At 35.2% G+C, this 22,763-nt stretch overlaps 1 protein-coding gene across 7 annotated transcripts in view; it reads left to right on the forward strand.

Moving 5' to 3' along the window:
* LOC127868972 (zinc finger protein 420-like) overlaps positions 1-22,763 on the forward strand; it is a 52,022-nt gene that overhangs the window by 21,828 nt on the left and 7,431 nt on the right. The window contains exon 10 of one of the 7 annotated variants that reach the window (XM_052411195.1): positions 10,410-12,329. The exons of 4 other annotated variants lie outside the window; for them this stretch is intronic. In XM_052411195.1, the coding sequence (XP_052267155.1) occupies positions 10,410-11,690 (1,281 nt within the window). In that variant the 3' untranslated portion in view covers positions 11,691-12,329. Of the gene's footprint in view, positions 1-1,630; positions 4,527-10,409; positions 12,330-15,028; positions 16,821-22,763 lie in introns of those variants that run through there. 2 more of the 7 variants (XM_052411193.1, XM_052411192.1) reach the window with 2 other exon arrangements.

Raw genomic sequence — 22,763 nt, forward strand, 5'->3', positions numbered from 1 at the left:
TATCTCCTCCTACACTAAAAGCACTAGAACCTTGAAATTTACACACATGGTAGCTATGAGCATATGTGCGACCCTGCACTATTTGGAATTTTGATCTGACCCCTGGGTCAAAAGTTATAGGGGTTGGGGTGGGGCCGCGTCAGAAATTATCACTCATTTTTTTAGGTTATTTTACATTTACTTCTTTATTTCTACACCGATTCACTTCAAATTGATACTGGACCTCACCTATGACAATACGGTCAATCTCAACCATGCATGGCCCCATTCCCAACCCTGGGGCGCCCCGCCCACATAGGCCACACCCACCAAAAATTTCCATTTACTATAATTTTTTCATTTCTACACGGATTCACTTCAAATTGATACTGAACTTTTGTTATGACATTAGGGTCAATCTCAACTATGCATGGCCCCAATCCCAACCCTGGGGCGCCCGCCCACATAGGCCACACCCACCAAAAAATTCCATTTACTATAATTTTTTCATTTCTACACGGATTCACTTCAAATTGATACTGAACTACTCTTATGACATTAGGGTCAATCTCAACTATGCATGGCCCCATAACCAACCCTGGGGCCCCGCCCACATAGACCACACCCACCCAAAATTGCCTTTACTATAATTTCTTCATTTCTACACCGATTCACTTCAAATTGATATTGAACTTCTCTTATGACAATACAGTCAATCTCAACTATGCATGGCCCCATTACCAACCCTGGGGCGCCCCGCCCACATAGACCACACCCACCCAAAATTGCCTTTTACTATAATTTCTTCATTTCTACACCGATTCACTTCAAATTGATACTGAACCTCTCTTATGACAATACGGTCAATCTCAACTATGCATGGCACAATTACCAACCCTGGGGCGCCCTGCCCACATATGTCACACCCACCCAAAATTGCCTTTTACTATAACTTCTTCATTTCTACACCAATTCACTTCTAATTGATGATGAACTTCTCTTATGACAATACGGTCAATCTCAGCTATGCATGGCCCCATTACCAACCCTGGGGCACACCTAGGTCAAACATTCGGCGTGGGGATACGCGTCGGCCTCTGCCGCGCCATTTCTAGTTTCTTTTATTGTCAACATTTAACATATCCTTCACATGTTCATATTTTATATAATATTCATTAATTAGAACATTATATGGATGTTTTATATACAATCTGTTTTCATCCTCTCTGTCATGCTTTATGTATGTAGAAAACAATTAACTGTGTAGATTAAACCTTATTAATATGATTCTAGCAGGGATTTGTTTTATCAAAAATCTTGCGATATTGTGCTGAATATTTAAGCGATCAAATTTATCCAAAAAGATGCCACAAACAAGCTTTCCTGTTAAACAGAATATTATCTGGTAAGTTGAATGTTTCATTTTTACAAGAAAAGATTTTTGATGAAGCAATACCCTGTTTAAATAATATTAAATTAAGAGAGGATATTATAACAACAAGCTATGATTTCATAACATCTATTTAGTAATTAAAATAACATTCTGAATGTTTTTTTTCGCATTGTTTTTAATATGAAACTGTCATTTGAATGGGGTTAATTTGTGTGCTCAGTAGCTGAAGGTTCTTAAACTTTTGTTTGTCTGTTATAGGTGACGCTTGAACAGACTGATGAAAATGAGGATATTACCTTAGACTATGAAGATGATGAAGAGACTGAAGCTGGTCTTATGGATGACTCAGATATGGAGTATGATGATTTCAAAGATAACCTCGCAGAATATGATGAGGATGATGACTTTGCTGATGAAGTCGATGAAAGCATGGACGCAAATGACGCCTCTGTTGAGAAAAGCGACAGCATGAATGACAAGAAGTCGCGTATGTCTCAGGTAGAGATACTGGATTGTCCAACTTGTGGTAAACAGGTTAAAGGCAAATGGGGTCTGGCCAAGCATATGCAGGTCCACATCAAAAGTGACTCACCTAGGACACCAAAACACAGGAAGCCCAGAATAAAGAAGAGGGGCTTGTCTGAAACTATGCCGATGACGTGTGAGCACTGTGGAAAAGTTGTGAGAGGAAAATGGGGACTCCGAACCCATATTAATCGAATGCACATAGGGATAAAAGATCATCCATGTCAGATCTGTCCAATGCAGTTCTATGGCAGAACTGCTCTGGAGAGCCACAAATTGATGGTACATACAAAGAGGTGCACAAAATGCAAAAGGTACATTGAAGAATCAGAACCGTGGACTGAGGACATTGACCGTTTTTGTACAAGAAATGTTACTTGCTTGTGTGGAGCAGTCCTCATTTTCAGCTCAAAGAAGAATGTTGATGTTGGTGGTTCTGAATCTGAGTTGGAAAATTTGAATGATACTGAAGATGTTGGTGAAATCTCAGATGTTAAAAAAGAACTTGAAAAATCCATTTTGGATGACAATGAGCAGAATAAACAGGAAGAAATTGCTAAGAAGATCAAGAAAATTAAGGACAGGAAGAAGCAAATAGCTTCAGAGATTACACCATTGGAATGCACACACTGTGGCCAGTTTCTAAAAGGCAAGAACACCCTGAAGCAACATATTGAACGTGTACATCTAAAAATCAGAGAACATCCTTGTCAAATTTGTCCCAAGGAATTCTTCACCGAGAGCGATCTAGACCATCATACATTGACTGTTCATACAAGAAAATGTATCAAATGTCAGGGCTATGTTGTGGAGTCTGTGCCGTGGACTGAAGGAACAGACAGATTTATGAAGAGAGATGTCTTGTGTGCCTGTGGCGAAATCGTCAGCTTTTTCTCTGATATTGGCCCCAAGAGGAAGATAGATGACAATGAAGAGGATGATGGAGCAAAGAAAATGAAAAGAAGTTACGAATGTGAAAAATGTGGTAAATTCTTTGATAGACCAACCAAACTTGAGACCCATGTGAAAACTCACGAGTCCAACAAGCAATGCCATTTGTGTTCAGTAAAGTTCAGCGATAAGGCCAGCTGCGAAAAGCATATGAAAGAAGCGCACAGTTTGGTCATGCTCAAATGTAAGGTCTGCAAGTTTCAGTTCAGCAATGCGGACAGTCTGAAAGTGCACTACATGAAAATGCACAGAAATTACCTGTCTGATAAGGGCATTGAAACAATGTTGGACGCTGAACTGGACTTGGGGGCATGTGAACAGGCGGGCCAAGATGAAAGTTTGGCATCAAATATAAGCAGCATCCTTGAGCAGAACCAGCTGAACAACTTGGAAATTCCCTTGCCTCCTATGGTTTCCAGAATCGATAAACTGGAGCAGGATTTGAAGCCAGGTCAGACGATGATATCCCAGGTTGATGGTGGGTTCATCTACGTGGCAACAAAGGATCCAGATTTGACGAATGATGGGGCTCGAGAATTTGTACAGGAAGCTATTCGAGAAGGACATGTGACTGTGAATTCAGATGAAATATCAATCATTCTTAAGCAGCTCTGTTGAGAACTTAAATAATACCCATTAGGTGAAAAAAAGCATTACTTAAGAACCAGCATGATTAATGTGCAATTATTTAAAAAGATAGAACAAATACTACCACAGATATAAAATGGTTAACCATTTGAAACCATGTAAGTTTTTAGGAAAGGAAAATCATGGTAATTAGTCGAAGGGAGCATGTTGCAGCAGTACTTTTTTAACTATGTAAACTGCTTCATCCAATCATTCATGTATATTTAATTTTTGTGCGTTATAGCATTAACAAAATGTATTGATGTCTGTTATACTAGTGTTTTTTTAAAGAAAAGTGAGCCATCCTTGCAAAAAGGTCTTAGAGGCATCATTAAGTACAATAAGGCACCAAACACATTAAAAACGTGGCTTTGTGGTGTTTTCCATGTTCCTTGTTTGAATTTATGTAAAGCTCCAAATAATTTTTGGGCAATGCATTTTTATGCTCCCCGAAAATATTTTCGGTGGAGCATATAGTTGCCAGTTTGTAGTTCCTTACTTCCTTTCTTCCTTCCGTCACACTTTTGCTACCGTTTCTCATAGCGCCTTCAATACTTTACCAATGGCTTTCATATTTGGCATGTAGGTACCTTGCATGGACCTCTACCTTTTGATGAGGTCACTGGGGTCAAGGTCACCGAGGCTAATAACAGACTTCCTTCTGTCACACTTTTGCTATCGTTTCTCATAGCGCCTTCAATACTTAACCAATCGCTTTCATATTTGGCAAGTAGTTACCTTGCATGGACCTCTACCTTTTGATGAGGTTTGAGGTCACTGGGGTCAAGGTTACCGAGGCTAATAATAGACTTCCTTCTGTCACACTTTTGCTACCGTTTCTCATAGCACCTTCAATATTTTACCAATCGCTTTCATATTTGGCATGTAGGTACCTTGAATGGACCTCTACCTTTTGATGAGGTTTGAGGTCACTGGGTCAAGGTCACCGAGGCTAATATTAGATACTTTTAGGTGTTTATTAACATATACATTGACAAAGCGCATCATCGGGGAGCATCCATCAGTTTCACTGTTATTCTTGTTTACACTCTGATTAGCCGGATTTTTTTCGAAAAAATCTCGGCTTATAGATTGATGTTGTCGGGCGGGCGGGGTGGCGGCGTGCTCGAAAATGTTAAAGTTCTTATTTCATGGTATAACTTTGGTATGCTTGGACCTAGAGTCTTCAAACTTGACATGAAGGTTGGCCAGGATTAACAGATGACCACTGGTCATTTCAAGGTCATTCATTTGAAGGTCAAGGTCACTGTGACCTTCAATATAAAAAATGTTAAAGTTGTTATAACTTTGGTATGCTTGGACCTAGAGTCTTGAAACTTGACATGAAGGTTGGCCATAACTAGTTAGTAACCACTGGTCATTTCAAGGTCATTCATTTGAAGGTCAAGGTCACTGTGACCTTGAATGTAAAAATGTTAAAGTTCTTATTTCATGGTATAACTTTGGTATGCTTGGACCTAGAGTCTTCAAACTTGACATGAAGGTTGGCCAGGATTAACAGATGACCACTGGTCATTTCAAGGTCATTCATTTGAAGGTGAAGGTCACTGTGACCTTCAATATAAAAATGTTAAAGTTGTTATAACTTTGGTATGCTTGGACCTAGAGTCTTGAAACTTGACATGAAGGTTGGCCAGAACTAGTAAGTAACCACTGGACATTTCAAGGTCATTCATTTGAAGGTCAAGGTCACTGTGACCTTGAATGTAAAAATGTTAAAGTTGTTATAACTTTGGTATGCTTGGACCTAGAGTCTTGAAACTTGACATGAAGGTTGGCCAGAACTAGTAAGTAACCACTGGACATTTCAAGGTCATTCATTTGAAGGTCAAGGTCACTGTGACCTTGAATGTAAAAATGTTAAAGTTCTTATTTCATGTTATAACTTTGGTATGCTTGTACCTAGAGTCTTCAAACTTGAAATAAAGATTGGCCAGTACTAGAAGATGACCACTGGTCATTTCAATGTCATTCATTTGAAGGTCAAGGTCACTGTGACCTTAAATGTTAAAATGTTAAAATTGTTATAACTTTGGTATGCTTGGACATAGAGTCTTCAAACTTGACATGAAGGTTTGCAAGCACACTTAGATGACCACTGGTCATTTCAAGGTCATTCATTCTAAGGTCAAGGTCACTGTGACCTTGAATGTAAAAATGTTAAAGTTCTTATAACTTTGGTAGGTAAAAATGTTAAAGTTCTTATTCCATGTTATAACTTTGGTATGCTTGTACCTAGAGTCTTCAAACTTGACATAAAGGTTGGCCAGTACTAGAAGATCACCACTGCTCATTTCCTGTCATTTAAATCAAAAATCCGGCTTCAATGCGGTCATCTCCGACCGCGGAACTCTTGTTAAACATTTTGTTTGGAAAATAAGTTTTAATTTAATATTGAATGTCAAACATCTTACTGTTTAAAGGTTTCAATCATGCACTTGCCCACCATGTCAAGTGTTTAGTGTCCAGAAAAAAACATTGTTGGTGCAATCTTGGCAGACTATTATAGTAAATAAGCAACTCGAAAGATTTAAAAAGCCAATGGTGCCAGACAATTGCTAATGATAACTAAGTTCTAGTACATGTAACTTGCCTGAATGTTTGTCATTTAATCTTTTTGCGAATGTGAATTACTGTATGTTATGTATGACTTGCAATACTAGCTGAACTCTGTTTGTTTTTTTTGTTATTTTATTGTATTTACCCCCATTGGCATGTACAAATGAATTGAAATTCTTTCATTTTTTATGACATGTCCTTTGATGATTTTCTGTTGTATATACTTTTTGCAACCTTTCTGCTTTTCTTATAATTCATTTTGGACCAAAATACATGTAGATACAGGTAAAACTTTCAACATACAAATGATCTTTAAGCTTTGTATGTCATTACATTTGGTTGTTAGTCCCCTGCCGGTGAAACCGGAGGGGTCCCCTTCCGGTAAAACCGGAGGGACTGTTGACTTCTGGTTTGCGCTCTGTGTGTCAGTCTGTTACACTTTTCTGGAACCTGCGATAAATTTAGTAGTTCTTCGTATTTTTTCATGAAACTTGAAACATGGACAGTCAGATGGCAATATGGAGATTATGCACATCATTTCATTTTGTTCCTGCATCAAGAATTCTGGTTGCTATGGCAAAAAATAGACTAGAAATATTGCTGAAAATGGTGGAGTTTTACCGGTAGGGGACTTTTATTGCTTGGCAAAAGTCTTGTTCAAAATATTTTCCTACATTTGTTCCAGACATGTAAAAATGAATAGCATGTGATCTGTCATATAGGCAAACAGTAGTTACTTTAAGTGTATTGCTTTCATCCCTGTTGAGTGAAAGTTTTTATGTAGCTTGTTTATATAATTGAAAATTTGAGTATATTTGAAATGTCATGTAATTTCTGCAGTTTATAATACAATTATAATTGTTCACAGTTTTAATGAATTCATCTGCCTTAATTCTTACCTGTTCTGGAAACCTTGTTTTAGTTACTTGCAAAGCTGGCATATGGATGAGTGAACTTGTGTTCATGTATGAGATATTCAATTGTACATTGTGCATGTCAGTGATAGTAAATTTACTCCTTATAATGTTATATTTTGCCTTCATGTAAAAAGATAGCAATTACAGTAATGTTGTTCTTATGTAAATGTTCATTTGTATTCTAAGTTTTAGTTGAAGTTAGCTTGAATTATCATTGAATAATTCGAGCTGCACTAATCACCCATTAAATGCATATTGCATAATGCTTAAGGTCTGCTTGCAACTACTCCATACCTGTGTACCTACTACAGACATTCAATTGAGACTTCAGGTATATCAGTCAGTAGGTGAAGTCACTTACCAATACACAAAGCTCTGAACTGTACTTTAGCATAAGTTGCTCCTGTTTGTGCTGAGAAACCTTGGTTTAAAGTTTACAAGGACTGGTCTCTATATCCACTACAGATACTCATGTGAAACTTCACATATGTCTTCATATATCACTGGGCAGTAATGATCACTTTGCAGTGTGACCAATAACTTATTCTAGTGCAGCACTGTTTCTTTCTAAATTAATTATATTCTCTTCTAAAATAAGATATTTCTGAGTTATTGCCACAAATCTGACCTCGAATACACCAGGGTCATGATGTCAGGTGAATTAAACAAGGATTGTTCTACTATCAAAGCAGAAGAATAGCGGAGTACTTGTTTTTTATTTTGTGACAGTACTTGTTGCATTTGTTACGTTTTCTGACAAATTAGGAATAGTTCTTCAGCAAAAGTAATATGTATACAAACCATGGTTATTTTATGTTTTACATTAGTGTGAAAATCCTGTAAAAATTATTGTCGTATGCTGATAATTTCAATTTATTGACCAGGAACTTTTCCCAGTCTGCATATGCATATGTACATTTGTAATTAAACATGTATTATTTAATGAAACAGATATTTCTTCCACAAATAAAATCTATTTTTGTTTGCCACTGTTTTCTTGCTTTTTGTGATGAACATGACAATAATTTAATATTTACTGATACTGACAAACACTCGCAATGTTGAACTTGAAGTGTAAAGTTAATGCAGTAACAGATTCATGAAACGATAAATGCTGATATAAGCGAATATTTGTGTATTTCTTTAAATATTTACATTTTTACATTATTTAAAATGCTTGAATATTAAGTTATAATTTACATACAGTCTTTTATCATAATTTGTTTGTGAATTAATTAGCTGTACTTCATGGCCGTATCACCGAACATTCTAAGCAGAAAAATTTCTTAAATGTGTGGATCCTATGAAAAATTTGAAGATTTTTAGCAGGTTAACATGGGATTTCAACTGAATTGTACAGTTTCCAGTTTCCATTTTCATGCCTGTTATGTGAAAGTTAGCTTTTTGGTTATCTTATTTTAAATTAAAAAATATGAATGAAAAGTCATGTAAAATGTTCATTTCTTCCAATAAATATTCTATACTCTTATCATTTGTTGTTTTTGTTGTTTGGTTTTTTTGTAATGTCTTGCATGTTCAAATTAATATGTTATTGAATTGAATAAAATTCAGACATTAGATGGAAGTTAGGCTTTGTGCTTTGCAATCATTTTGGATATCTAAGGTGTATTCAACCCTTTCCCACTTAGAAGCAAAGTAAAAATGGCTATGTGAAAACAGCATAAAACAAGAACAGCCTGCGAGTAATTCACACACTGATTTTGTATGGGTTAACTTTATTTTACAAAATATTTCTTGATTTTGAGTATATATGTGGCTTTAATGTCTTTCCTATTACAACCAAATTTATTTTTCTCACGAAAAAATAAAAATAAAATAAATGCGTTTGTGGAACTACATTGTAAACAGGTGTGGAAAATGTCCTGTTAATAATCCGCAATAAATATGGTAGTTTTGTTGAACTGAAATAGTGATATTTCCATGATAAAAATGAAGAGTTGTGTAAATAGACCTTATTTGGAACTAAACTTATTCCAAGATGTAACCAACGTTTTACTGTTATTTTCACTAATAAAGAATATAAATGTTGGTACATTGCAAAAATAATGAAGGTCATGCACTTGAGTTCAAAGGACAATAAATACATGTAAATGGGTGGACTAAGATAATTGTTTATTGCTCATGTAAATGAGCAGTAAAATCAGTTTTCCCAGAGTTGCAGATAATCGGTATCATTTACCTTATGAAGAAAGAGGATTGATAGTTTTCTTGATAAGCATGATTACATGTTTATGTTCTACTTGAATACAAAATTAGCTACAAGTACTAAATTATATTACGCTTAAACGTTGTATGATAAAAAATACCTGGGGCTATATTCAATAATGATTCGAACTTGGTCAATATTGTCCATATTTTGCCATTCTACCAAATACAGCTTACATTAAGAGTTTGATTTTAAAGTCATGATAATGGAAAAACATTTTTTCCATTAGGGCAATCGGGAAATGTTGGCCATTTATAGACTGGATTTTATAACAATTGTTTCATCACAGCACTGTTTATTTCACCATTTGTTATTTTAAACACTTGCATAGCTATAAATGTACTTAAATTTTCTCTCTAAAATAGTATTCCAATGAACATACGTTTTGGTTCAAGAGGTAGTCAAATCCTTCATGCAAGATTGCAACTTGAATGCAGTTCCCTAAATAATGACCTATTTTAAAGATTGCTAGTAGATAGTCCTCATTGCTCATGTGGAGAAATCGAAACTGCAAACCATTCCCTTCTACACTGTCAGCATCACCAACATCTCCGAAACAATCTGAGATATCCCGTACCCTCTAACAACAAACAATCTACTCTTTGGATGCGAATACCTTAACCCTTAGCAAAACAAAACAATAATTCTTAGGTGCAACGCTATATCGTGTTGTTAAAACGCTTCTCATATAAATAAACTGGTAACAGCCCACCATATTTAATGTAGAGTGTCCTTCGGTTATTGTTCCTCGTCTTCCAACTTAGTCTAAACTCTCTTCATGCTCTATCTCTTATATATTAAAAAAAACATGCTTTACTTCACTCACACTTCAATGTTAAAACGCTGTATCAGTTGCCTTTACTGGTTACATGTGCTATATAACTTCTTAAACCCTCTAAGAACATCTATGGAGAAGAATTCATATAAGTTTTCAGTAACTAGTTTTCTTATCCATTATTGTATGAATGTAATCACATGTCATGTTCCAATGTTAATTATAATAAATGCTGTTTAAACCAAGGTTACTGGAAGATTTAAAAGGCCCAAATTTGTTTTCGTCTCCTAACTTGTGTCATCGTTTCTAAGTCTGGCTTGTAGGACAAGAGGGGCATACATCCTAGCCTCTCGCTGCATGACATGATGAACTATATTTTATGCTGCTTTAGATGACAAACCATTAAAAGTAAAGAAGTCTTTTCTTTTTGAATAGGTTACAATGCAAACACTGACCAATCTCCAAAAGGGAGACATTATAAGCGTTGAATATGATGATGACACTGAACACAAACCATTGAATGTTGGAATGGTAGCAACTCCAGAGGAACGTAAGGAAGACATGGATGACTCTGATATGGAATATTTTGATTATGATGAAATTACCGAATTGGATAGTTTTGTTGGTACATGTCACCCTCATGATGAACATGATATTTGCATGACTGAAGATGTTTCTCCGGTAGAATCAAAAGATTTGAAGAATAAACAAAAGAAAGCAAATGAAAATGAAACTGTCAAAAAAGGGAAGAAAAAACAACACTTACGAGTTCCAAAGACATGTGAATATTGTGGATTAATCTTGTCAGCCCAAGACAGTCTTAACAAACACATTTCAAGGATGCACTTGAAGGTGCGGAATAGAGCATGCACCATTTGTCCAATGAAGTTCTTCACAAAGACTCACCTAGACAGTCACACATTATCTGTGCACACGAGAGTGTGTAGGGAATGCAAGGCCTATGTGGTAGAGTCCGTTCCGTGGACTGCCAGAATGGACAAACGTATGGTGCGCAAAGTCCTTTGCGCTTGTGGAGAAATTGTTAACATAGTATCTGTGTTGGGGAAGAAAAGGACAACAACAGGAGAGGGTGAAGAGGATGGTTGTGAGGTGGATGAGAACGAGTTCACGTGTAAAACGTGTGGGCAGTCCTTTGACTCTCGCCATAAATGTTTGCTTCACATCAGCTCTCATTCTGAGATCAAGACTGGCAATGTGTGTAGCCTTTGCGGTATGGAGTTCCTCTTTGAAAGTTCCCTCACAAAACATTTAGAAGAGCAACATGGCATCGTTAAGCATCAGTGTAAATTCTGTGGTAAGAAATATGGATCTGGGAGTACATTAAAGGTGCACTATGTTAAAGTCCATAAAGGCATGCTTAAACCGGAAACTGGTGCAGATGAGGAAAAGATGGGTCATCTGAATGAAAACAGTACAGAAATGTCTGAGTATTCACAATCAGCATCAAATAATGAGAGGAAAGTTGAAGGTTTCAGTGTTCCACAGGCTAATCCTTCCATCAACAAAGTTTTAAGTGAACTAGGTCCTGGTCAGACCATGATCACTGAGGTTCATGCTAACAGTATTTATGTTGCCACTCGCAATCCAAATCTCAGTTTTGAAAATGCCCAGGAATTTGTTAAAAATGCAATAAGGGATGGATTAATATCAGTGCCTGCAGGGGAAATATCGATTGTGTTGAAACAACTTCCATAAAAATACACAATTTTATGGAAAGCTTACATGTGTTGTTTTTTTAAATATACTAAACCTATTTTAAAAACATGGAGTGACTTGTGTCTTTTCACATGTTTATATTATTGATGAATTCAGAGTATGAACAGTTATAAAATAAGCTGTTATGAAATAAGATGTAAAGTATTTTGTTTTGTGTATGGACTGCAAATGAAGCACTTATGTTTAAGTTAATAGATTAAATGAAATATTGCAAAATTTCATGTAATCTAATTACTTAAACATAAGTGCTTCATTAAAGTAACATAAATACTAAAAACCAACTAATAACTTAATAAAACAAAGTTCACCCTTAAAAAAATCATTTTGTATCTCGTTAAATCTATGTTACCAGACCACACCTTACGTTGAAATTTTGGCTATTGCTACAAGGAACATTGATTTTTTATGTGCAAACTTTATTTTTTTAAATATTGTACCAAATATTCAACGATTTTGAGTGTTTATGGGCTTTTAAGTGTTACCTGTATATAAAACAAGGCAAGCTAAGAACGCATACAATACCTTATAGTATGTTTGTTTGCTTTTTTAAGTTCTAATTGTTTGTTATGTTTTGTAGTAGTCCACTATTTTGTTAGAATCAGACACTGGGCTTGACCCAACTTGAATAATAACTTGAATATTGAAAACCTTGTTTTGTGACATAGCCATATTTCTTCTTTAATAACGCTAGTATTTGACAGCATAACTGATTATTTATTGTACACTTTTGAGTCAGATTTCATGAATGAAAAGTATATTTATAAATGCAGATAGCTATTAAAAAATTACTTAGCAAAATTTAAACAAGAAATATCTTTAAAAAGATATACGGCGTTGATGTTGTAATGTTTGCGACCAGTGAAAGGAGATGGAATGAAGTGATCATTTATTTTAATGAAAGTAGTGAGTGATAATAAGATAATATATTTTAATGTATTAACAAATAAAAATGAAGAACAAGAAGAGGTGAAATTGTATGTTTTATTGTCAATAAGTATTGTAATGACTAGGTTTTCATAATTGAACGAGTAATACATTAGTTTCAATAGGAAAAGAAAACATATTCGCCACTGAAAAACTATGAACATTATGTTGGAATGAAATAAAAGATAATGTGTTATAATGTGTACAGATGTTAGTAGAATGTTAACATTAAAGACTCAATATTGCAAGCATCAAAGTGATATGAATTTTTTGCAGAAAAACAAAACTTTATATAAAAAATGAACAAAACAAAGTACAAAGAAACATATTTACACTAATAAACGCAAATATCGATTATAATAAATCAAAACAGATATTTTTCCAACACCTATATATTTCCTTAGTATCGCGGGCTACCGCCCCAAAACTCCCGCTTTGTCGATGGTGGTAAACGACTGCGTACCGGTAAAGTGCAATCTAGCCTGTTTTTGTAGTGTTTAGTGTTGCTGCTACGGCATGTAAACAATAGATTCTTTTAATTTGTACAGACGTGATTAATGCTATACTGCTTCGTAAACTAAAAGAAACGTTTCGATGTAATGTTTAGAGGATGTTTTGTATCATGACAGTTTTTTATTTATTGTAATTTACAATATTATTCATATTTCAGTTAAAATGATATGCATCCAATGTTTTAGTCTGGTAACCAGACTACCAATGTTTACAGTGATTTTTGTATTATTAGCCAATGAACAATTCGGGTTTATTCGTTTCGGACCTATCATGAACGAAGGTCATCTAAGGTCAAAAGTGACGTTAAACAGCTACGCCAAAAAATCAGATAATTAAAACCAAGGATCAAAATACCCACTGTTTCTGTGTTTTATGTCTTATTATAAATCAACATCATAATGTGTAATATTTTATATAAAATATCAATTATTATCAGTCAATACTTGCTTGATGTAATGAAAGTGTTTATGACCAATATATGTATGTATCGTACCTTACATGTGTTGTCTGCACTGATTGATCTATACACAAATTACAATTTATGTGTGCCCATCCAAAACAACTGACAAATTAGTAAGAGCAGCTTTAATTCTAGTATATGAACACTACTTTAGTGAATTAATATCTATTCCTGTCATATCATTACATTTCACATTTAACTACAATTAATAATATTGGTCTGTATTCCTATATGCCAAAATAGTGGTTCTTAGTTTTAAACTATTGGTAATTTTTATGCCCCCTTTCGAAGAAAAGGGGGTATACAGTTTTCGCACTGTCAGTCTGTCATATTTTTCGTGTCCCCTCTCTAGTTCAAATAGTTTTCATCCGATCTTTACCAAACTTGGTCAGAAGTTGTATCTAGACAATATCTAGGTCAATTTCGAATATGGGTCATTCCGGGTCAAAAACTAGGTCACGGGGTCACTTTGTGCTTTTAAATAACTTCTATTAAAGCGTTTTTTGGGGGCATATGTCATCCTATGGAGACAGCTCTTGTTGCTTAAGTTATTGAAATTGTTGTAGACATACATGTACAAGTATGAAAGAGTAAAATCTGGTATATGTATATCTGCTTTCATTTACTAGTTGCAATCAAATAAACCGTGTTCTAATATCCATATTTGAATGTTTTGTCTTATTTATATACATAATACAAATAATGGCCATTTTTTACTACATAATTTATTGTTTAGAATAATGAACCTAAATTACTAGATGAGAAATGTGAGATATAAAGATGGGTATGCTAGACTTTCCTAGTTCTTATTAATTTTGTGGAATTTAGATAGCAATGCTTTGTTTGCACTTGGTAACAAAACCTTGTACTGTGTTCTTGTGTAAATGCTTTACCATACTATGCTCAAAATCTTATTCTAAGGGACCGTATCACAGATTGATTAATGGTATGTACTATACTCATACATCTCTCAGATAACAATTATCAGTGTATAAACAAGAGCAAAATAAAAATCAGGTCATATGAATATAAGGTAAACACTGTATTATGGATAAAACATTTAAATTGACAAAATTATGAAGAGTAGAGTTTTACAAAAGAATTATTTGGTTGTTTTATGTTGTGTTTGTTTGAATAGTTTACAACATTTGAATTAGTTATGTAAAGTAAGAACTTGCACAGATAACTACAAATTAATTTGTAAGCATTTCCACTAGGGACTCTGAGGATTTAACCCTTTCAGGAGCATTTCATTAGAACATTTGTACCATTTTCTTGTATTATACTTTTGCTCTTTGTTTGTCCCTGGTTAAAAAATATTCAAAAATGAAAATTTAATCTGTGAATGAGTCCCTTAATTTATTCTTTGAAAATAATGATAGACAACAATACAGCATCGATGCCACTTCATCTAATTCAGGTGGCCATTGAAATGCTTGCGGATGATGGCACAATTGAAGAGGTTCATGAATTTGAATTTGCTGTGAATGATAGAAAAAAAGTCAAGGGTCCTAGAATGGTGCTTACATTTGCTGATAGAAATCATGCTAATATTGATGAGGAATCAGAAGGCAATAGATATGAATCAATGGATGATGAAGAGACAGAGTATCTGGATCATGTGAAAATCTTGCCTGGTGATGGAGATGAACCTGATGATAACATTGTTGACAATTCTGAAACGGATGTTCCTCATGTAGCTGAAAAGACAAAGAAAAAGCGAAAGATAAAATTAGAAGTGAAGTGCAGCTTGTGCAATCTTATGCTTCTGAACAAACGTTCCTTGAAACTACATTTCAAAACTGTGCACGCAAAAAATAGAGTAAAAAGCAGATGTCAAGTATGTTACAGACGATTTAAAAGCCCTGAACTATTGGAATCGCATGTTTTAAATGTCCATACTGAACAATGCCCAAATTGCCTGGAGAACATCACTGAAAAGGCTCGCTGGGTTCAAGGCAAAAGAGTACAAGATACAGTGGACTGTTTCTGTGGTACTGTTGTTGCAATCAGTAAAACCTCTGATAAAGACAAGGGGTCATTTTCCTGTATGGATTGTGGTGTGTTGTTCAGGTCACAGTGGCAACTTCAGCGTCATCAGGCTCAGCACACAAATGAGAGTATTAAGTGCTATTTGTGTCAGAACAATTTCAAAAACAAAATGACATTGATGAAGCACCTCTCTACCCTTCATAAAGTCTATGTTAATAGATGCAAGTATTGTGGAAAGAACTATGGCAACGAAATGTCATTGAATGTACATATCTCAAAGGTGCATTGTGATGACACCGTTGCTCCATTCAGTGTTGAATCAGATGCAGAGGAAGGTAATGTCATGCAACTCAGTCAAGCAGACTGGAATAATCTCACTGGCTCAGAACCAAAACGAAAGGCTGAAGATAAGACCAGTGACAGTGACTCTATTGGTCCCATGGGAACAGAACGTAAAAAGATCAAATGGAAAGATAACCGTGAACAAACATGTGAACAATGTGGACAAGTCATCAAAGGAAAACAAGCATTACAGGCTCATATTCGTAGGGTCCACTTGAAGGAAAAAAATCACCACTGCAAAATCTGCAGTAAAGGTTTCTATGCAAACAGCATCGTTGAGAACCACATGCTGACTGTGCATACCCGCATTTGTGACCGGTGTAAAGAAGCAGTTGTAGAGAAAGAGCCGTGGATTGAACATATGACAGTGAGGACCTTACGCAAGGTGACTTGCCAATGCGGTAATGTGGTGAACATTATGTCTAAAGTCGGGGGAAAGCTACTACCAGAAGCAGCACAAGACGAGAAGGGAGAGAACCTGTATCAGTGTGCAACTTGCGGTCAGTTATTCTCAACGCGATCGCAATGTGAGAAGCATCAACGCAGTCATGACCTTGTCTGCAGATTATGTGCCAAGACCTTTACAATGAAAAGTTCACTAGCTAGACACATGGAAAAGATCCACAACATGCAAACACAGCCATGCCAGTTTTGTCAGAAGAATTTCTCCAGTGAATATTCACTGACATTGCATTTGCGAAAAACTCACAATTATCATGGCATAGTTGATCAGGCAAACGCAAGCCAGATTCAAGTTGTTCAGGATGTAGTTGCTGGACCTGAAAATGCAGAAATAACAGTTGACCTCACTGGCTTATCATACTCAAGTGTAGACCTGAATAGTTAATGGGACTTGGTAAAATAAAAATAAATAGAAATGTGTATGTGTTAAACTGTGAAACTATGATTACTTTTGAAAGATTATGATATTCTTATAACAGATACCATTGGTATGCCCCCGGTAGGGTGGCATATAGCAGTTGAACTCTCCGTCAGTCAGTCTGTCCGTCCGAAAACTTAAACATTGCTCATAACTTTTTCAATATTGATGATGGCAACTTGATATTTGGCATGCATGTGTATCTCATGGAGCTGCACATTTTGAGTGGTGAAAGGTCAAGGTCATCCTTCAAGGTCAAAGGTCAAATATATGGCTTCAAAGTGGCGCAGTAGGGGGCATTGTGTTTCTGACAAGCATATCTCTTGTTGTCCAAAGTTTTGAGTATTTCATAATAGGTTTGGCAGTCTTCTTGACAACTGAGCAACATTCATTTGAATTGTTTTTCACTGCTCTCATGATTCTTGTAAATATTAGTTTCATAAGAAAAATTATTTCGTGAAATGCACTTCTTGGACTTTTTTTGAAAAGCAGATATAATTTTATCAGAAACATCTGAACAGTTTTGTAAAAGTTGTTAATTTGTTATGAAATTATGTCAACATTTTGTTTAAAGTTTCTGGTTATCCTTATGCTTCTATTATTATAAGTTAATGTTTATTGCATCTAATAGAAGACTGGTAACATTTTTTATCTCTCTGTATCATATTGTCTATAACCCAATTTGAATACACAGTGTACTTGAATATTTTGAATTTTTTGTGTAACTTGAGATGTAATTTGCTTTTTTATTTCAATGGAATATTTTATTACTGTTCTTTATTTAATGTACCACTTGGCAAATCATCTATTGCTTTGCCCACCCAGTCATGTGACATAGAGATGAGAAAACTGTGACAAACGGTACCAGATAAAACGTTTTTTAAGAATAAACCCGATTTTTTTTAGTATTTTGTACCTTGTAAGCCTGAAGCCTGAAAGAATGGTTATTGAATTACATATGATAAGAAATTACATTAATTATTAAAATTTACATACATTTAAAAAAATATTTCAATTAAAATCCCACTATCACCGCATTTGAAAAAATATTACTTTAATGCATTAAATTTTATTTTGGTTCAACTTGATCTTGGTTACAAGAACAAAAGTACACTACGTCTAGCGCGATTTCTGCCATCCACCACACTCCCACTGTGGACAATTTTTCATGAGCGTGGAAAATCACCCAATCTGAAGGTGTTTCCATCACGATAGATTGCGTCGACAGTGGCTGAACACCGCGGGCGTTATCAGGAAATCGATCTCACGGCGGACCACCGCGGCCTCGGTGGTTCGCGGTGAAATACAGGTAAATGTGAATTAACATGTATATTTCGATATTACAGACCGCATAATTTTTGCAAAGTTCTAGAATGTTTTGTTACATTTGTATGTACATTTGTATACATTGTAACTTGATTGTTAACAATCGTCATTATTTTCTATTGTTTACCCTCGTTCCAGAATCATTTTTCATGTCGTACATTGAGCGTGATGTACTTTATGTTTTGTTTCTACAGTTTCTGCGTGAAGATGTACTTGTTGTTTATTTAAAGAATTGTTTGTTTTTGTTAAAATTTGAAAAAATGCTTTCTCGTTTGTGTACATATAACTTAATAAATACATATCAACATGTTACGTGTAATTTGATTCTGACTATTTTAGTGACTTCCTCCTGTTTATATTGTTACATGTATTGATTCAAATATAAAATATCGCCGTCTTATCGAGTAGATGAGAGTGTGAATATTAGTTTTGATTGTAATAAAAAATACCGACAGAAGTGAGAAGATGTGTTCAAATACCATCTGTTCTGTTATGTGTAAATGGATGTAAACAACAAATTCTCCATTTTATTCGATATAGTAAATTCATGTAGACATCAAATTCTCCATTTTATTCGATATAGTAAATGGATGTAGACATCACATTCTCCATCATTATTTCGTACGAAAACAAGCGTTTTATTCGTATTGTAATACGGCACATGTACAATAAATAGACATACATATACATGTATAACAAAATCATATTAAAAAATAATCAGTATTTAAATGCATGTTTATATTATTAATAATAAAAAACTAGTCAGCGTTGTTACTATGTTCATTATTTTCCGAAAACCATATTCTTGGTCGTATCTGAAATAAAAGAGTAAAACAGTTTTAAAAAATCTAAATGTGAAATTATGACTTGTTAAATTCACCGTGATTTCTTAACAATACTTCTTATCGATACTTTATAAATTTGATAAACATTATATTTGCTCAATGCACAACATTATTGTAAAACAATAAGTAAATCAATATTTACCATAATATTACGATTTCTTTTTTTACATTATTTTACATACAGTGTATGTTTCAAAATAACTTGTTAATGAACAAAGAACAGGTATACAAATAGTCACTCACCAACATGACAACTGATCTTTTCGCATGACTGATATTAAAATATCGCGGAATTTGATACTTACTGCGGATGTCTCGAATTTGCACATGTACATTTATTCGATCCAATACATGTAACAAAAGAAACAGGAAATCACAAAAATAGTCTTATATCAAATTACATGTACATGTAACATGTTTGTATGTAATTGTTGGCGAGCTATATATGTACACAAACGAGCAAGTGTTTTCAAAGGTTAACAAAAAACAAATCTTTAATTAAGAACAACAAGGGAAACTTCATGCAGAAACAATTGAAACAAAACCTGAAGCATGAATCGCAAACTATACTCACGCTCGATGTAAGACATGTCAATGATTCTGTAAAGAGGGCAAACACGAGAGAAAAGAGTTGAACATTCGGTGATTTTATTATGAAGTGCATGAAATACATGTACATACAAAGTTTAAAAAAACAACATTATACGATCTGCAATGTGAATGAACATGTGCATTTCGATATTGCAGACCGTACATTTGTATAATGTTGTTGTTGCACATGTATTTCACCGCAAACCACCTAGACTGTGGTGGTCCATTGCAATCGCGGTGGTCCACTGTGAGATCAATTTCCCGATAACGCTGAGACTGATGCCGCAATTCGCCACGGCAAAATCACCGTGTTCAACGGTGTATCGCGGTGAGATAGTAATTGTCCACTCTGGGCTGAATCACGGTGATTAATGGTGGATGGCAGAAATTGCGCTAGACGTAGTGTAATAGTAATATCAGGGGTGTCAATTTTCCGGATTATTCCGTAAATTCAGATTTCAGTGATCAGGGTCGATTTTGAGATGAATGAAAATCCGATTAGATATTTTTTGAAATGGGGTGGGGGGATTCGTTTGAAAGCGCGATAAATTGAGCACAAAATTTATATTTTGTTAAAGCTTCATCGTCTTTGCGCTCAGTACCGACTTTGTCCAGTATTTTATTTATTCATTTCTGATTGGCTAGCCAATGGCACGGACATAAACGATAACTGACAGTATATCGTCGCTACTTCCTGAAATTATTACAAGTCATTGAAATGTTGCACATGTCCGCTATCATGAAATATTCTATGTGATCGATTAGCCAAGTTAAGCAGCTCAATAGCATATTGTAAAGCAATATGTTAACCCAATTGTATGCTGATTACGTATTTCTTAGGTAAATGGTTTTTATTTTTCGGCATTTAAATGATATGCACATTTTATTTCGTATGCAAAACTCGGACATTTTTTTCGATTGTCGTTTTCTGATACATTTTTTGCTGATATAATTTATTTTTTACGTCCATTATAAACAAACCTATAATGACGAATACACATGCGGTGATGTGGACGCTCTGATGAATAGTATTATGCATAGTGTTCACCAGAAATTGCAACTAGGAAAACAATAAAATAGTACAATGAGAGAGGGCTCGATGGGGGTGGGGGCATTGCCGTTTCGGGACCTGCCTTCCCAGACCCCTGGTCTTATTTTAAATTTGGGACAATTGACACCCCTGTAATATTAACATGTGTACATTTTTTGCATACATTGTAACTTGACTCAGAAAACATGTATTGCAGATTTTCGGTAAGTTGTATTTTCTTACCGGTAATATAGAAATTGTGCTATATTGGGCGTAATGATAGCCTCGATGTTGGTACCAACAGTTTTTAAAATCCTTTTCAAAATGTAGGAGAGTGTTATAACATTGTACTGAACAATGTGAAGTGATGAGTATCAACAATCATTACCACCATTATCTGTTACTAGGTCAACAACAAAAAAAGTATTTGCTAAAGTTTGGTTTTCTTGGAATTTGTGTCACATGTTATTACTTTTTTCAAAACATCAATCAGATAACAGGTTGCTTTAGAGACAATCATGGACATGTTCTTCAATTTTCCAAAATGAATCAGTTTCAAGTCACCCCCGGGTGACTTGTGGGCCATTTCAGGTCGACAATGACCCAATGAGCGTTAATAATGGGGTTAGTGATCAAGATAATAACACTGATAGGTTGTCTGGTAAGCATGGTAATTGGTGTTTGCGCTTCTTATCCATGTGAACCGGGTTCTTTTTCCACTTCGGGCCCATTTTAGTTTGTTGGTGGTCACCTTAATGGACAGATCGAGTTTACTCCCGTTTCTCATGGAGTTGCTGAATATTTGCAGCTATGATGAAAAATCACTCTGAACTGTTGTGGGTCTACTCAGTTAATTAAGATTTAAGACCTAATATATTTAGATTTTCTGATGTTGCTTTTTCGCTTATTTCCAATTGCCATTGTATTTTGCATCCAAAGCAAAGTTAAAGAACAATTTAAAGAACTAATAATGGTAATAATCAGACATTCCAAGTTGCCAACCCTTAAGTATTTTTATGCCCCCCTTCGAAGAACAGGGGGTATATTGCTTTGCACATGTCTGTCGGTCGGTCGGTCCACCAGGTGGTTTCCGGATGATAACTCAAGAACGCTTGGGCCTAGGATCATGAAACTTCATAGGTACATTGATCATGACTCGCAGATGACCCCTATTGATTTTGAGGTCACTAGGTCAAAGGTCAAGGTCACTGTGACCCGAAATAGAAAAATGGTTTCCGGATGATAACTCAAGAACTCTTAGGCCTAGGATCATGAAACTTGATAGGTAGATTGATCATGACTCACAGATGACCCTATTGATTTTCAGGTCACTAGGTCAAAGGTCAAGGTCACAGTGACCTGAAAAAGTAAAATGGTTTCTGGATGATAACTCAAGAACGCTTAGGCTTAGGATCATGCAACTTGATAGGTAGATTGATCATGACTTGCAGATGACCCCTATTGATTTTCAGGTCACTAGGTCAAAGGACAAGGTCACAGTGACCCAAAATAGTAAAATGGTTTCCGGATGATAACTCAAGAACGCTTATGCCTAGGATCATGAAACTTCGTAGGTAGATTGATAATGGCTGGCAGATGACCCCTATTGATTTTCAGGTCACTAGGTCAAAGGTCAAGGTCACAGTGACAAAAAACATATTCACACAATGGCTCTCACTACAACGGAGAGCCCATATGGGGGGCATGCATGTTTTACAAACAGCCCTTGTTGACTTAGTACCTTTGAATATTTGGTTAAATATTGTGTTTAGGTCCACTTTACTTCTAAAGTATCAAGGCTATTGCTTTCAAACTTCAAATACTTTCATACTATCATAAGGGTACTGTACCTGGCAAGTTGAATTTGACCTTTGAATGACCTTGACTCAAGGTCAAATTATCAAATTTTGCTAAAATTGCCATAACTTCTCGATTTATGATGAGATTTGATTCACACTGACAAACCACAATAGACTCCACCCAAACCTAGCCCCACCTTAGAATGCCCCCCCCCCCCAAAAAAAAATAAAAAAAATAAAAAAAATCAATTATTTTTTTCCATAAATATGGTTACGAACAACACAAATATTTATTTTTAGCTCATCTATTTTTTGAAAAAAAATTATGAGCTATTGTCATCACCTTGGCG

This window comes from Dreissena polymorpha, chromosome 2, assembly GCF_020536995.1.
Source record: "Dreissena polymorpha isolate Duluth1 chromosome 2, UMN_Dpol_1.0, whole genome shotgun sequence".
In the NCBI taxonomy this organism is placed as follows: domain Eukaryota; kingdom Metazoa; phylum Mollusca; class Bivalvia; order Myida; family Dreissenidae; genus Dreissena; species Dreissena polymorpha.